Source organism: Lathyrus oleraceus, chromosome 1 (genome assembly GCF_024323335.1).
Source record: "Lathyrus oleraceus cultivar Zhongwan6 chromosome 1, CAAS_Psat_ZW6_1.0, whole genome shotgun sequence".
Taxonomy (NCBI): domain Eukaryota; kingdom Viridiplantae; phylum Streptophyta; class Magnoliopsida; order Fabales; family Fabaceae; genus Lathyrus; species Lathyrus oleraceus.
The window spans coordinates 360643048-360661557 of NC_066579.1; the positions used below are offsets into that span (position 1 = coordinate 360643048).

The window sequence follows — 18510 nt, forward strand, 5'->3', positions numbered from 1 at the left end:
AAACAACAGCACATGTCATAGGATCAATGTGGTTGATCCTGTGAGTAACCAAAGTATCCTTGATTTGGAAGATCAACGGTTGTTTACTAATTTTCATGGTAAACAAGGATCCAACATCATTTGATTATGTGATCATTTCAACATTTAGGTCATAAAATCTATATGCCTTGTTGTTTGCTGCATACCTAATGAATATAGATATAGGTTATACTAGCAAGTTTAACTCGCTTCGGATCCAGAATCCTAACATAAGCCAGACAACCCCAAGTTCTAAAGTAAAACATGTTTTCACTAATACAGAAAAGACATCTAATAACAGTTGGAAAAGGGATACAATCATGTCCGACCAACCGATGTGAGATAAGGTGTGATTGTATGTATGGTTTTTTCCACCACGATCGTGCGATCGTGATTATAAGTAAAGTAGAACATAACCTATCACAACAGATACTTTAAACAACTATTGTTGTATGTCTCAACCTATCACAATAATTACTTTTAAAAACTGTTGTTGTGTGTCTCAACTTATCGCAACAGTTACTTTAAACAACTCTTGTTGTATGTCTTTTAATAAAATAAAAAAATGCAGCAGTAGAACAACAAGAACAAAAATAAAAAGACCAAGAACTACAACAGAACAACAAGAACAAGAATAACATCAAAAACAATAACAATAACAGCAACAACAAGAACAAAAATAAGAACAACAACAACAACAAGAAAAAGCAACAAAAACAACATCAACAACAACAACAACAATAGCAAGAAGAAGAAGAAGAATAACAACAACAATAACAACAACAATAACAACAAAAATAACAACAAGAACAACAACAAGAACAACAACAACTAACATTGCTAACTTGAATCTATTTTTTCCTCGTCTCATTCAAGTTGGAGAAGAGGTGATAGAGTTCTAAAATTTGTTAATGAAAGAAATGATATTTTCGAGTTTTCGAGTTTTCTTCAATATCTCATAAGAAAATATCTTATTTTTAGACTTATGAACTCTATTCATAGCATAGAAAATAGTTAATAAAATTTCCCACATCAATAAAATGCAACACTAAAATCAAACATAATATCAACGACTAGTTTAATAAAAATTGTATTTTCTCTTTATATTTTACCATTCATTTAAAGAAAATATGGGAGAATCGTTTTATATATAATTTCATTTAAAATATAAAAATTATTAAATAAACTAAAATCATATTCAATTTCCCTATCAGTCATTGAAAACGGAGGTTGTCATAAATTTAAACAATTATCTATTGCCTTGTCTCAGTATTATTGCAAAGTAGCAAAATTTCAAAGTAATAACAATACTTGGAAGCAGGGAATGCTATTCAAAGGTGAAATAAATTATGCCATTCTGAGTTAGGAGCATTCGGATGACTATTTTTTTTTGCATTGTTTTGAGTTATGCATCTTGAGTTTCGTGGCTTGTTAATTAAGTTGTAATCAAATAACACTAACTCAAGTGTGTAGGTTGTATTTTTTAGTCATTTTTTCGAGCACAATGTAAGAATAAAAAAATAATATAAAAATGTAGAAAATGTGATTGGAAAATATCCTATAAAAGTAAATAGTTTTAATGAAGATTGAATTAATTAATTTTTTTAATTTTTTGGAGTAAAAGAAAAAAATAAAACAAAAATAAATAAATAAAGGGACTAGGAAATATCCTATAAAATTAAATGTTATTTGAAAAATAGAAATAATTAAGATTTTTTTATATTTCAAAGTTTGTGCGGTCAAACTTTATATAATATATTATATATATTCTGTTTTTCTATGGTATTTTCAAACTGTATTGACTTTCTTTAAATATAAATATATTTTTTAATCAAAACTTATATATAAATTCCTTTTTAAATTATTAATTTCTTTTTAAACAAACATCTAATTGATATGACTGTCTGTCTTATTATTAACCATTGAATATATGCAAAGAGTATTTTAAATACATTAATTATACTACCAAAAAATATTATTTAACAAATTAAATATAATAAATATTTATATTTAGGATCCGCTTGTTATATATTTATAAAGAAATTTTTTTATAAATTATATTATATGATTTTTTCTTAATTAAATTATTTTAATCCAATATTTTTTTTTAATGTTTTTGATAAAGTGATAATAATTTCTAGAAACTCTGTCGGCTTATATAAATACACACCAGTTGTCATCAATAGCACATAACCCTATTATCTTTCTCTCAAAAATGTCATTAAAAGCTATGATTTCAACTCTAATGTCTTTGCTATGGTTATCCATTATAGTATTCATCATCGTACATGCAAAACCAATAAAATCTCAAGAAATCACAATCCCTAGAAAACTAGCTTCAAAGATTTCTCGTAACGCGCAAGTTCTTTCACAAGCCTCAACCGATTATGGCCATATCATTCACCAAAAACCATTTGGTGTTTTGGAACCAACTTCAGTTAGTGATATTGCTAACTTGATAAAACATTCAAACTCTCTTCCTCAACCATTCACCATTTCTGCTAGAGGACAAGGCCATTCGGTTCTAGGGCAAGCCATGACAGATAATGGGATTGTTGTGAATATGACTCAACTCAATGGGGTTAAAAAAGGGTCTAGAATTGTTGTGTCTAATTGTGATGGGAAGAGTACTTTGGATTGTTATGTTGATGTGGGTGGTGAACAAATGTGGATTGATGTTTTGAATGAAACACTTAAACATGGAGTTACACCTCTCTCTTTGACTGATTACTTGTATTTGAGTGTTGGTGGTACTCTCTCTAATGCTGGAATTAGTGGCCAAACTTTTAGATTTGGACCTCAAGTCTCTAATGTTCTTGAATTGGATGTTATTACAGGTTTGAATTCATTATTTCATTTTCAAATGTTTTGATCCATAGTTTTAAATTGCGGATACAGATGTTGTTGCAGATATTGCGGATATTGTGATACAGATTACGATTACGACTATCGCAGCATGAATTTATTTTTTATCATCATAAAATATTAGATTTATTTGGTCTAATGCAGCCGTTGCAATATTATGAAGCTGTCTTTGTAGCATTACAATGCAACTGTTGTGATGTTATGAAACGGCCTATGTAACGTTATGATGCAGTGTTTAGTGTGACTTATAATCACACGAAAGTTGCAGTCTGATGCGAATACTATTGCGATATTATGAAACGGCCTATGTAACATTATTATGTGGTTTTTAGTATAATCACATCAAAATTACATTCCGATACAGATGCGAACATCGTTGCAACTGCAATATTATTGTCAGCTATTGCAACGATAATACTGTGATGCAGTCCACAATTTAAATCCTTGGTTTGTCCAAATAAAAACGCGTTTAATTATTTCTAATGAATATGAATTTGTTGTCATTTTGATAGGATTAGGCGAGGTTGTAACTTGTTCATCGAGTAAGAATTCAAAGCTATTTTATGCCGTTCTCGGAGGATTAGGTCAATTTGGAGTGATAACTAGGGCAAGAATACCTCTTGGATCTGCACCAAGAAGAGTAAAGTTTTATAAAAAAAATTATATACATATTTAAATAAAAAGGTTTACAATAAAATACATGTGTTATATTTGTTTTTTTTTTTTTTTGGCAGGTGAAGTGGCTACGTCTAATTTACAACGACTTCTCTGCATTTTCAAAGGACCAAGAACATTTAATCTCATTCAATAAAAAAGATGACATCAATGGAGCAAATTATGTTGAAGGATTGCTTCTATTGAACAAGCAACACTTAGATCTTTCCTTTTATCCACCTTCTGATCATCCAAGAATCACATCTCTAGTAGCTCAAAATGGCATCACCTATGTCCTAGAACTTGTCAAATATTATGACACAAATTCTCAACAACTTATCGAAGAGGTCATTTCGTCAAACCTAGCAATATTGATTTCTCTCCGTTGATATAAAATTTGTGAACTTTTTTTTAAATTATTTATACTAATCTGAATAGGTAGTTGACGATTTGATCGGAGAATTAAAGTTTGTGCCTACATTTATGTTTCAAAAAGATGTGACATATGAAGAATTTCTAGACAGAGTTCATACCGATGAACTATTTCTTAGACCAAAAGGACTTTGGGATATTCCTCATCCTTGGTTAAACATGTTCATACCAAAATCTAGAATCTCAGATTTTAATGAAGGTGTATTCAAGAACATTATTCTTAAACAAAGCATCAGTGCTGGAGTTTCTATAGTCTACCCCATGAACCGAAACACGTAAGTTTTTCTATAAAATTACGAAGTACCAATATCAGAAACACGACACTAACACCGACACTGACAGAGCCCTGTTATGAAGTGTCTGGTGTTACATAAGTTATAAGATTATTTAAATATGAAAATATTAAAGTTGTACTTGTATTAACAGGTGGGAAGATAGAATGTCAACAGTTATACCAGATGAAGATGTGTTCTACCTTGTAGCTTTTTTGCATGCTGCAAAAGGGTTGGAGGAGGTGAAAAAGTTCCAAGCCCAAAACCATGAGATATTGAAGTTTTGTAATGATGCTGGTATTAAGATTAAGGAATATCTTGCTGGAAACAAAACACATCAAGAATGGATTCAACACTTTGGGTCAAAATGGAAACTATTTGAAGATAAGAAAACTAAATTTGATCCCAAAAGAATATTGTCTCCTGGACAAGGAATTTTTCAATAGATGATGTTAGTTGGATACAGAAGTTTTATATAGGAACCATGTTTTTAAATTGCGGTTGCGGTTGCGGTTGCAGGTGATGCGATTGCGGTCATTACGCTTGTTGCGATGCGCATTGCGGGTGCTGAGATCTGAATTTTTATAGGTAGGTGTTTGGAATACAATATTGAAAAACACTTATGTTAAGTTTTTTAATTAGTAAATTGAGTTTTAGGATTCTAATATTTCGTTTTTTTTTATTAAAATACTTGAAGAATCATGAATGAAATTATTTGATATGATTTTTAATATAGTTGAAGGTGTAATTTTAAAATCACACCGCAATTGCGTCTGATACGGTGCAATTGCGGTTGCGGACCGCAATTTAAAACTATCATGAGAGGTTTTGTATTTTTTTAAAATAAAAATGCAGGAAGATGTGTGAATGTGATTTTATTTAAAAATAAACGGCTGGATACTGATTTAAAATAAAATTTGCATATAACTTTGATGATGAATAAGAGAGTATTTAATATGAAATTTGAAATAAATTTTTAATGTAGGATTTATGAAGTGATTTTTAATTTAAATTATGAAATTGTTATATTTTTTGGTCGGAAAATTGTTAGAACGGTACCTCTGATTTTCACTAGAGTTTGGGTTGAGTATTATAATATCTTCATATCTACCGTATGAAAAAATTCATCCGAACTCATATTTGCATGGATATCAATTTTTATACTCGTATCCGTATTTTATGGATATTTAAATACTCATATATATAGATGCACCAATTATCTGCATTTCTAATAAAAACAAATCGATAAATTAAAAAATATCATATCATTTATATATATTTAACAACATGAACAAAAAAAATTAATTTTTTATTGTTGAGCTATGAAACAATCGAACACTTATTTCTAAATGTGTAATAGTTTAATAGTGATGTATTTTTTAAAAGTGATAGATATATAATATTATATAATAATATAAATAAAAATATAAAATATATATTGTGCTGTTATGGAGCGGAGAGGATACTAAGGTATCCGCACACGTATCTATATCCGCTTATTTTAATGGATAATTACTCATCATCATGCTTGTATTTATTTTGCAGATTTTTATCTTATCTATTATGAGTATTTTTTACAGATGCGCTACAATTGTTATCCTAGTTTTCACATTTATATTTCTTTTTTATATTTAAAATAATTTTTTGATGAAGCATAAATACGTGATCAAATTAAAATACTTTCTTTGTTTCAAGTTTTACAATATTTTGATCCTTTTATAAAAATTAAAGAAAGTAGTTAATTTGTTTGAAAAATAAAAATTTAGAAAATTAAAAAAAAGTAATAAATAATAGATGATAAAATAGGAAATCAAATATTAATATTTCATTGTGAAATTACTTATAAATTAAGACAGTTTATTTCAAAGAGATATAATTTAGGATGAAGAGATTATTTATTTTGGGAACCTAACCTTACATTTACATTTGGAGAACACTCCAATTTGAATGTTGCACATACTTACATGAGCCATCTCCCTAAAAGGAGTAACCAGGTAGCACTAGTCTTTAAATTTGTACGCTATCAGAATAGACCTTGAACTCTTAATATTTAGTATACACTTTTTTGTCTTCTTTGGGGGAAAGTACTCCCTCGTTCGAAGAACGACCCACCTCGATAAAAGTATATTCTAGACCATCCTTACCAGCGATGATGGATACGACATCTAATGTTTTTTATCTACCCACACAAATGAATTGTCTCATGTCATGTTCGGTATTCATTTTAGAGTTATTACGAACACATAAAAAGAATGATCTGAGTATGATCACGAGATTTGAATTCCAACCATTATCTCACCTGTCGTCTATGGAGTCGCAACTAAAAGCACGATGATGTGTTTTGATATAAGTTTGAGTTTAACGTTTCTATGCAGACCCTCTTCTTGTAGGTCTTGATCCCTGGATCTATGCAAAATCCTACAATTCTACATTGGCCACGTCATCTATTGCTTAACACCACACACACTCTTTGGTTCAGATACATCTACCCTATGGATCCAACAACACAATCCTGGTCCAAGAAATACTTTCACCACACCTCAACAACACTCTCCTCAGTTCACTACTCTTTATTGCACTTCAAACATTTCTTTTACAATTCAAGCAAGTTCCATTTCTTTTTCTATTCAATCAACTATTTTCTTTTCTTTTATCACATAAATCTTTTTCAAAACAATTTCCTTTCCCTTTCATATAAGAACTGTTATAATATGTTCCTTAGCAGTCAGACTAAAAGCTTGGAGCATCTGACTAAGGATCAGAATCAGTTAACGTCTATACACTTCTAGGATACAATTATAACTGTTCCCTAAAATCAACCAACACATCTGTATTTTCGACCACGAACTATGGAGCTCTGATTTTTCATTTCAATATGAGAACACGTAGGCACGAGGGTTCGAATCCTTTATGAGCACACTAATTAATAAACTTGTTCCCCTTTTATAAGTAGCCTTCAGATAGTAACACTCATTCGCGCAGAGAACAATCAAAATGGCTTCCGTTTAGTACAACGGATATGAGGGGTGTTAATATCTTCCCCTTGCATAACCGACTTTTTTACCCTTTTCTCTTCCCCTTAGATTTTATCGATATTTTCCATTTCCTTCGGGAATAAAATAAAGTTTGGCGGTGACTATGTTGTATCTTCGAGCGTGTGATGCGTTCAGGTATTTTTCGTAGGGGTGGCAATTGGATCAATTAAGACGAAATTCATACAATCCATCCACTAAAAAACCATTCAATTCATCCATTACATAAAAACTAAGTTAATGGATTGAATTAAATTCATCCATTTATATGTATGGATTGATCCAATTCATCCAACACATTTTAATGAACCAATGGATTTTTTTTATCTCCATTAGATTTTTTTTTTAAAAATGGAAAAAAAAAATAATTTTTTTAAATATTAAAAAACCATTTTTTTGGAAAATACAAAAGTAGATTTTTTTCCCCAAAAAATGAAAAAAAATCGAATTTTCCTGAAAATAAAAAAATCATTTTTTTGAAAAATACTAAAAGTAAATTTTATTTTCAAAACAGTCATTTTTTTACGAAAAATACAAAAAAAAGTCAATTTTTTTTAAAAAAATAGTTTTTTCGAAAATACAAAAAAATGATTTTTTTTCATGAAAAATTTAAAAAAAATGATTTTTTTCCAAAAAATACAAAAAAAAATTGATTTTTCTCGAAAATATAAGTGATTTTTTTTTTGGAAAAAAATAAAATACAAAAAATCAATTTTTTTTCTAAAAATAAATCGATTTTTTTGAAAGAAAAAGATGATTTTTTCAGAAATAAAAAAAAAAGTAAAATAAAAAATCCTTTTTTTCAAAAAATAAATAAATTATGGTTTCGTTCATTAAAAATACTAGCGTTCAGACGGGCACGGTGTCCGTCTGCCCGCTTTTTTTAATGCGCACAGCGGAGAAAAATAAATGTTTGTTTTTTTTTATGAGATTTCTATTGTACGTCATATTAAAAATAATATTATTACACTTTGAAAATGGTAAGAGTTCTAAATTAAGTCTTCCATCCTAAATATATATATGATCCCTTGGAAATGTCTGTTTGTAATGATGCCCGTATTGTTTACCAAAATCATGATCGAATGCAACGATAATAATCATAAATATTCATCTTTCTTTTATGGAAAAACCACTTTCGTATTGTTTACCAAAATCCCCTATATTCATCTTTCTTTTATGGAAAAACCACTTTCGTATTGTTTACCAAAATCCCCTATGAATAAATATCATGTTATATCAGTATTCCCTTTACTCTCTCTCTCGTTTGCCCGCTTTTTTTAATGCACACAGCAAAGAAAATTAAATGTAAATTTTTCTTTTTATGAGATTTCTATTGTATGAAGCATTAAAAATAATATTATTACACTTTGAAAATGATAAACAAAGATATTCAAAATTATATTAAAGCATACAAAGTACTATTGATACTGTGTAATCAATGACATTCTCTAAAAGGAATGCCGAACATGAAATTTTTATACGAAGTATTTTCTTTTTCCCTGCAATTGTTTTCCGTGGTAAAGAAAAAATGTAAGACTCTCAAATTAGAATTTTTTTAGATAAAAAGATAGTAAAATTAATTGTAAGTAGTGTAATATAGTTTTTTTTACCTTATGAAGATTTGTATTAATTCTTCATACATCCATTTATCAATGCACTCTTGAGATTTATAAAACTACAAATACATGAGAAAACGTCATATCATCAAAGAAATACATTCAAAACGTTTGACTCATTTGAATATAATAAGGTTTATTGTAACACAAATAAATGTATACCTAAAGAGTGGAGATACTTTGTTTTAGTCTTGATTTAATAGAACAACAACTCTGACTTATTTCTGAATTACTTGGATTTTTGGTTAAAAAAAAAAGAAAATAATGGACTTAGTAAATATACATGGTTTTATTTACATAAACCACTAATAGAAGGTAAATTCATGAATTCAAAAATATTCTTAAATGAATAAAATAAAACCTCTCTCTCTCTCTCTCTCTCTCTCTCTCTCTCTCTCTCTCTCTCTCTCTCTCTCTCTCTCTCTCTCTCTCTCTCTCTCTCTCTGTCTCTCTCTCTCTCCCCCTCTCTTCTGGAATCTGTCTTATAACAACGATAAAAAAATGTAAATTCACAAAATTCTAGTATCCGCTTAAAATTAAGTTGAAAATTTCAAATTTTCCGAAATTTTTACAGGATATCATGATCATTCCATTCCAAACGAATATGCCAGACTTAATTGGAGAGTGTCAAGTTAAATATTGTCATGGCTTATATTTCCTATGTGATTCTCTATTATATTTCACTAATATTAAAAAAAGTAATAATTAAATTTCTTTAATGTTCATATGATGCAATATAAACCAAAAGAAAGAGAACTTACATCGTCAAAGTTGTTGATTTTATATTTTTAATATAACATCTTCAGTGACCAAGTGATATAAAAAAAATTGTAGTGAAAGAAAAATATTTATGAATTAACTAAAAGGGAGAGAGAAAAAGAAATAAATGATTTTTAAGTAAAAGAAAGTGAGAATTATTTTAAATTAAAAGATAAGAAAGTTACTAACCACTTTATTTTGTAACTGATGTAAGTTGCCAAGAACATAATTTTTTAAATTATATTATGTTATTTATTTAAAAAGAAACTAAAGGGTGTCAAAATTAGGCCACTCCAAAATCATGTATTCCCTTTATATATAGGTATAGATGATGATTGACGGATTGGATGAATTTTATTCTTAATAAATGGATTAGATTGGATATTTGTATGAAACTTTTAATGGATTGTTATAGACTAATGGATTATTTTGATCCATCCATTAACAATCCAATCTATATTTATCAAATCCATTTATTTTGTCACCACTAATTTTCCGTGGCACGACAGGTTCTAGGGCCTATGGAGAAGGCATTGATTTGTCCTAAAAAGCACAAAACTAAGACACTATCAAAATGAATTATATTAACGAGTGATTATATCTAAAGGAAAAAAGCTTCTATAAATCCTAACAAATCTCCTGTAAAAAGAACCACATACGTCAAATTATGACACAGAGAGTATCTTCTTCCCATCATGTGTATGCTTCTTCTATTATTAGAAACATTGAACCATCGTCTAATAAACATGTTGTCAATATGATTGTCGAAAACAAGTTGTGTAAAATTAAATATGACAGAAAGAAGCGAGTAATTTTATGAACTTCTGTATTTTATTGGAATGTAAAATTGGACTTTATACATACAAAACAAACTTTAGCTATTCTACTAATAATGACAAATAGTAAATACTCTTAATTTTCCCACTGTCTCTTAACCTTCCAAAACTCTCCATTCACTTATTATTAAAACCCACTAACTCTAGCATTTAAGTTTATTCAACAAAACTCCTCTGTAAACTTAAATGCTTCTTCCATTCATCATTCCTATCAACTTCTTGCCTCTGTCGAAGATTTCCTTTGATAGTGGTTTTGTGAAGATATCAGCTGCTTGGTCCTTACTTGCTACATGCTTCAATTCGACACTTCCTTCCTTCACGTGTTCTCGAATAAAGTGAAAACGAACGTCAATGTGTTTGCTCCTTTCATGGTTTACTGGATTCTTTGCTAACTCAATTGCTGACCTGTTGTCAACTTGTATTATTGTAGCTTCTTTCTGTTCTAGCTCCATTTTACTCATCAATCTTCTGAGCCATATTGCATGACAAACGCACCAGGATGCTGCTACATATTTTGCTTCACATGTCGAAAGTGTTACTATTGGCTGCTTTTTAGAAAGCCAAGTAAACGCAGTATTTCCCATGAAAAACACATATCCAGAAGTGCTTTTTCGATCATCTATGTCTCCGCACCAATCACTGTCAGAGTAACCAACCAACTTGTATTTGTTTGAATTCGAGTAAAACATCCCAAGTGACACTGTTCCTTAGATGTACCTCAGAATTCGCTTCAATGCCTTCCAATGTGTGTAAACTGGCTCCTCCATGAATCGACTTACAATGCCTACACTCAATGAGATATCTGGTCTTGTACATGTGAGATAGCGAAGACTTCCTACCAAACTTCGATATTTGCCTGCTTCGACACGTTCTCCTCCATCAAATTTCGACAGTTTTGTTCCTGGTTCCATTGGCGTCGAAACCGGATTACAGCTTTCCATCTTATATTTTTTCAGGATTTCTTTTGCATATTTTTCTTGTGAGATGAAGATTCCTGTTTCTTCTTGTCGAACTTCCAGACCAAGAAAGAATCTCATCAGGCCTAAATCTGTCATCTCGAATTCACGTGTCATTGTGCTTTTGAATTCTTCTATCATCTCATCATTACTGCCCAGAAAAATAAGATCATCAACATAGAGAGCAACAAGTAATACATTCATTCCTTTTTTCTTCACATAGAGGGCATGTTCGTACGGACATTGCTCGAACCCGTTCTCCTTGAAATATGTGTCGATACGTGTGTTCCATGCCCGCGGTGCTTGCTTCAGCCCATATAGCGCTTTCTTCAATTTCAGTACCTTCTTCTCTTCTCCAGCTTTCATGTACCCGAGTGGTTGTTCGACATAGACTTCTTCTTCTAGTACACCATTCAGAAAAGCTGTTTTGACATCCATTTGAAATATTGGCCATTTGAATTGAGCAGCTTGAGATATGAGTAGTCGAATTATCTCCATTCTTGCAACAGGTGCAAATACTTCGTCATAATCAACTCCTGCTTTCTGTTTGTATCCCTTCGCAACAAGTCTCGCTTTGTATCGTTCTATTTCTCCTTGAGCGTTCATCTTCTTCTTGAATACCCACTTTACACCAATGGGTTGACTACCTTTTGGCAATTCAACTAGCTCCCAAGTGTTGTTGTGGATAATCGCCCTCATCTCTTCGTCCATGGCACTTTTCCACTTCTTGTCTCGTACTGCTTCTTCAAAACTGATGTTTTCAGCATCTGCCAAGAGACATACAAGGTGCACTTCACTTGTCGAATCATACAGATCTTGCAAACTTCGCATTCTGGGTTGTGTAGGTTCATCTTCATCATCAGAGTCTTCAAGTGTTGTCGAAATGTTTGGTGGTACAGCTACAGATGGTTTTTCAACTTCGACAATAGCTTCTGTCGAACTGTTCCAGTCCCACTTACTTGCTTCGTTTATTCGAACGTCTCTACTCACTATCACCTTCTTTCTTATGGGATCAAATAGCTTGTACCCTTTTGTTTTCTCATCATACCCAATGAGTATGTATTTCTGACTTTTGTCTTCAAGTTTCGTTCTTCGTTGATCTGGTACGTGTGCATAAGCAACACTTCCAAATACTTTGAGATGAGAGACTGTTGGTTTCTGTCCGCTCCACGCTTCTTGTGGTGTTTGATCTTCTAACTTCGAATGTGGACATCGATTTTGAACATAAATGGCACATTGTACAGCTTCTGCCCAAAATTCCTTTGGCATGTTCTTGCTCTTAAGCATTGAACGAACCATGTCAAGGACTGTTCGATTCTTCCTTTCAGCCACCCCATTTTGTTGAGGTGAGTATGCTGCAGTTAGAAATCTCCTTATACCCTGCTCTTCACAATACTTCATAAAAGCTGTCGAAGTATACTCACCACCTCTATCTGATCGAACAGCTTTAATGTGTCTGTCGGTTTCCTTCTCCACCTTTACTTTGAACCTTTTGAACACCTCGAATGCTTCAGATTTTTCTTTCAAGAAATAAACCCATGTCTTCCGTGAGTAATCGTCGATGAAGGAAATAAAGTACCTTTTGCCACTGAAAGATTCTGGCGTGATTGGTCCACATATGTCGGTGTGAATCAAATCAAGGATATGCTTAGCTTGATATTCTGCCTTCTTTTGGAATGAAGTTCTTGTTTGTTTGCTCAGCACACATTCTTCACAGAACTTTCCTTCATAATCCATATCTGGTAGTCCATGCACCATGTTCTTTTTCGCCAACCTTCTTAAACCAGCATGATGTAGATGACCAAAGCGTAGATGCCATAGTGACGCTTTGTCTTCGACATTTACTTGTAAACATTTTTCTCGAACGTTTATCAGATTCAGTTTGTACATTCGATTTCTCTCCATTTCGACACGAGCAATCAGATGTCCCAGCTTGTCCTTCAAATACAGTATTCGTTCTTTCATAAGTATCGAATAACCTTTTTCTGTAAGTTGTCCTAAACTCAAGATGTTGGTCTTAAGATTTGGTACATAATAAACATCTTGAATTGATCCAATCAACCCATCTTTCTGCAGGTAACGGATCGTTCCTTTGCCTTCGACCTTCACTTTCGATGCATCTCCGAAAGACACATTGCCATCTTCAATCTTTCTCATTTCTTTAAACAGGTGTTTGTGACCACACATATGGTTACTTGCTCCTGAGTCAAGGTACCAAACATTGTCATTTGTGTTGATCTCATTTTGAGCCATCAAGAGAAAACCTTCATTTGCTTCAACTTCCAGAGTTAGATTGGTTGTTTCTTCTACCTTTTTTTCGATTCGACAATCTTTTGCAAGATGTCCCACTTTATCACAGTTATAGCATTTGAATGAGTTACAGTCCTTCGCATAATGGCCATACTTCCCACACTTGTAGCATTCAAAGTTGGAATGGTTCGACCTACCACCTCTTTGACCACGTCCTCTGCCACGCCAATTTTGCTGACTCGACTGTCCTCTGTCGAAGTTGCTGCCTCTACCACTTCGACCACTGTCACGTCCTCCACGACCACGTCCTCTTCCTCGAAAGTTTTGAGAAAAGAGTACCTTTTCGTCTTTGATTTGCTCCTTGGTTTGATTTTCGTCCTCTACTCCTTCTTCCTTCTTTTTCATCTTACGTTGTTCGTGTGCTTCGAGGGAACCTGCGAGCTCTTCGACTGCGAGCGTCGAAAGGTCCTTCGACTCTTCTATTGCACACACAATATTCTCAAACTTATCTGTTAAAGATCTCAAAATCTTTTCGACAACTCGTGCATCAGTTACTGTTTCTCCATTTCTGCTGAGTTGATTCACCATCTTTTGTACACGCGTGATGTAGTCAGATACATTTTCTGACTCCTTCATCTGCATCCTCTCCAATTCGCCACGAAGTGTTTGGAGTCGAACTTGCTTTACTCGATCTGCTCCTTTGAACACTTTCTCCAGTGTGTCCCACGCTTCTTTCGACGTAGTCGAACCGGCAATCTTTTCGAAGCCTGATTCATCAACAGCCCTAAACAGCATGTAAAGTGCCGTTTTATCCTTCGATCGCGTCTCTTTCAACGCCTTGTTTTGAGCTGCCGTATATCCCTCAGTATCTGTTGGTTCTTCAAACCCATCTTTGGTCACCTCCCACGCGTCTAGAGATCCGAGAAGAGCTTTCATCTGAATACTCCAGTTTTCGTAATTCAACTTTGTTAGCCGTGGTAACGGCATTTGATTCATCATATTTGCCATTAGCTCTGATGCCAATTTGACAGAAAGAAGCGAGTAATTTTATGAACTTCTGTATTTTATTGGAATGTAAAATTGGACTTTATACATCCAAAACAAACTTTAGCTATTCTACTAATAATGACAAATAGTAAATACTCTTAATTTTCCCACTGTCTCTTAACCTTCCAAAACTCTCCATTCACTTATTATTAAAACCCACTAACTCTAGCATTTAAGTTTATTCAACAAAATAAATGTCTTAAATCTAAATAAAATATGGGAAATCAGTTATTTTCTTTAAGGTGAGTAACCAATAGTATGTAAATGAGTTCATAAGATTAAATTCAAAGATGATGGTAACATTAAAAGATACAAAGGCAGACTTGTAGTCAAAGGCAACAATCAATTGAAGATATTGACTTTTTAATACTTATTCTACTGTTTTTAAATTGACTACCATGAGAATATTTATTGTTATTGTTGCATTTGAAAATTAGTATTTGCATCAATTAAATGTTCATATTACTTTTATTCATGGTGACTTGGAAGAAAGAAGTCTATTTGAATTTACCTCAATAACTAACTTTGTCCAATCCAACTAAATTTGTAAATTGTTTAAACCCATTTATGGACTTAAATATTCTAGCTAACAATGTTTTTCAAAGTTATCAAATGTTTTAATTACAAAAGGATTTTGTATGTCATCTTCTAATTCATCATTTTTATCAATAAACAAAAAATATTCCTTTACTACTTTATTTTTATTAATATATCTAGATGATTTAATTTTGACTGACAATGACATTAATGAAATCAACATTGGAAAGGATTTTTTAAATCCAAGTTTTAAAATAAAAGACCTAGGATATTTAAAGTATTTTCTTGGGCTTGAAATTTCATGATCCAACATTAGAGGGAATACCACCAACAATCAAATATAAGTCATCAGTCCTAGACAGAGATGTAAGTCTATGTTTAAGTGTTTCATGCAAAACATCTATCGATATTGGTTCATCGCCCACGTCAACATAGGAATCCAATGGGTTTTACCATTATAATTGGACAATACAATTTTAGACTCATTTTTAAACTCGATGATTTGATTCATATTCACCATAATTCCATTATTTGTCGTGGCTTGTCGTAGAACCGAATGGCCTTGTCATCTAGTAGAAATGGTAAATGGTTGAATAAGATCATGTGAATGTTTTTATAAAATTAGTCAGGGTCGGCCTTGAGTAAGGGCAAGACGGCTCTTAGTCCAGGATCTTCAAATTAAGGGGTCTCATTTTGTTTTAAAAAATAAAAATATATATTAAATATTATATTGCATAAATTATAAAATAAAAATAAACATGAAAGTTGTGGGTTCAATCCTCCTTGTACTTTTTTAATTACTGTTGCATAGCTGTTGATGTGTCAGTGTCGTGTACGATGTTTGTGTTGTGTATTATGTTGAAGGCATGCATACTGTTGAAGCTCTTGCTTGTTTTTTAAACATGGAAGGAGGTATTTATGTGAACTGTATAGAAGATTCGTGTATGCTTTTTCAAGAATCTTTAGCATAAGATCGTTCTTTCTTTATTAATTTCATCATTTCATACACATTTGTTGTAATTACTTGTTTTTTACAATTTTGAGTAATGTTATGAATACTTAGCAGTATAATCTAACTACCCCATGTTGTTTTTCAATTTTATTCATGTCTTATAGATTATCACTATTATAGTATATATTTTCTTGGTAGTTACTCATCTATTATGTTCTTCATATCATTTTGAATGTTTTTAAACTTCATCCTGTTAGTGTTGATATCTTATATGTTATCATTAGTCTAAAATATATTGTTAATGTAGGTACCACCGTGAAGATATTTTCTCTTCCATCTAGTGTGATAGTTTTCTCCCCTGATAACTTTGATAAGACTATTTTAGTTGAAACAAAAGATGTTTTAGTGGAATTTTATGCACCATGGTATGTATATATTAACGCGATCTTCTGTAACTTTATGATATGATAATCTTTTTTCATTTTCAATGTTTCTGAGTCTTATTTATTTTCTTGCCAAATTCATTATTGTATTTAGGTGTGATCATTGCAAAGCTCTTGCTTATGTAAGGATATTCTCTTGTCTAAGACTTCTGCCATAGCTAGCTTATAATCTTAATTTGGTAATTTTCACTTATGATTAACTATATCAAGATCGGTCCTTATACTGTTTATACTATTTATTTACACTTATGAAAATATTTTTGTAATATTCAGGCTGGAGGAGGAAGTAATTATAGCTAATGTTGACGCTGATGAATCCAAGGATTTGATAGAGACGTGAGTGTAATAACATGTTTTTATTTGATGAATACAAGGTTGTTCCTTTTTTAAAAAAATATATTTTTTATTAGGGGTCCTATTTTTATTATTTTCCTTGAACCTCTAAAAAGTTAGGACCGGCCCTGAGATTAGCAATATCACTAATTTTATATTGGTGTTGATTCCAAAACACCAAATGGGTTTTAATGAATAATGTGACCAAAGTCAATTGAAGTGTGTGAAAGGATTTATGAGTTATAGTTAACCTTTGAGGCTAGTTCTTTAGGATTATAATTTCTACATATATGAATGGTTTTATCTATGTGACGAATACAATGAGGGGTATACATAGAAAAGCATAAGAGATGAAATTACGACCTTCTAAACTCTTTGTAAAAGATCAATTGCCTATAGTTCTAGAAAGTTTCATACATCAAACGCCAAGGGTATAAAAGAATGTTGATTTTCAGAACATGTTTTTTTTATGTTTGTCCATTTTTCTTGAAGCGTCTTTAAGGGATATCTTTTCAATAGTAAAAACCCTCGTCCTCGGTCCTATAAGTGGATAAGCTCTCATCAAATCCACATATGTATTTTACCTTCCTACCCACTCGTACACCAGAATATATAATGGCTTAAGTATCGATCTTCCCTCTTGTGGATCCAATCAAGAAGTTCACATGTGTATCTTTCTTCACATATACTTTTCCCGCCTAAATATACCAAATAGGACATCCCTCACAAAGTCCTGCCGACATTAAAAGTCAAAAAGCTCCCTACAATGAATTGTGTATTCCTTAAAGGTATGCAGACATGCCTTACATCAAACAGGACACACCTCATCAATTTAAAATAATAGAATGATGAGGAGATACCTAAGAATAGTATGGTACTAAATTGGTGACATATATGAGCCTAGCCCATCAATGGGAATAGTTAGAAGAAAATCATGAGCATGTTCTGCTTGCAAACACCCAAAAACTAATTTTTGTTTTATGGTCATGTCAAATTTTACTTATATTTCATGAACACTTTTACTAAAATGGAAACCCGCTAAAAATGTAAGTCTTTAGGGGTAGTCCCTTTCTAGTAATACTGTGAAGGTCAAAATCTGAAATCGTACTACTAAGATCATCTAAATTTGTGTTAACATTAGAGTTCATTCCATATATCCCATTATCTTTCATTACATGATCTTGTAACACCAAAAATGAGCTTTATAAACCAAAAAAATGTATGAGGCAGCCTCTATTGTTAAGAACAAGTTTAACCCCTAATAGGTAGAGATGCAACCCTTATTTGAAGTCTCTAAAAAAAGGATATGCATCAACTAGACTATATTTAACAACCCTTCACAACTCTTTTTCAAACCAAATAGTTGTATCTTCCATGTTAACTGGATGGAACATACTTAGGCCAAAAAATAACTTGTCGATACCTCTTCAATATCAAAGTTAAAGAAGTTCACTATTTGGATCCCTTAATCGTGAAAATAAGATGCAAGAATTCCACAACTCTGACAA

General features: G+C 31.8%; 1 protein-coding gene across 1 annotated transcript; it reads left to right on the forward strand.

Moving 5' to 3' along the window:
* The first annotated feature begins 2211 nt into the window (after positions 1–2211).
* On the forward strand, positions 2212–4908 carry LOC127115753 (cytokinin dehydrogenase 2). The gene is made up of 5 exons (XM_051047218.1): positions 2212–2855; positions 3396–3523; positions 3618–3884; positions 3976–4244; positions 4396–4908. The coding sequence occupies exons 1-5, from the start codon at positions 2234–2236 to the stop codon at positions 4685–4687; spliced, it is 1578 nt and encodes a 525-aa protein (XP_050903175.1). The 5' UTR covers positions 2212–2233; the 3' UTR covers positions 4688–4908.
* Positions 4909–18510: the final 13602 nt, after the last annotated feature.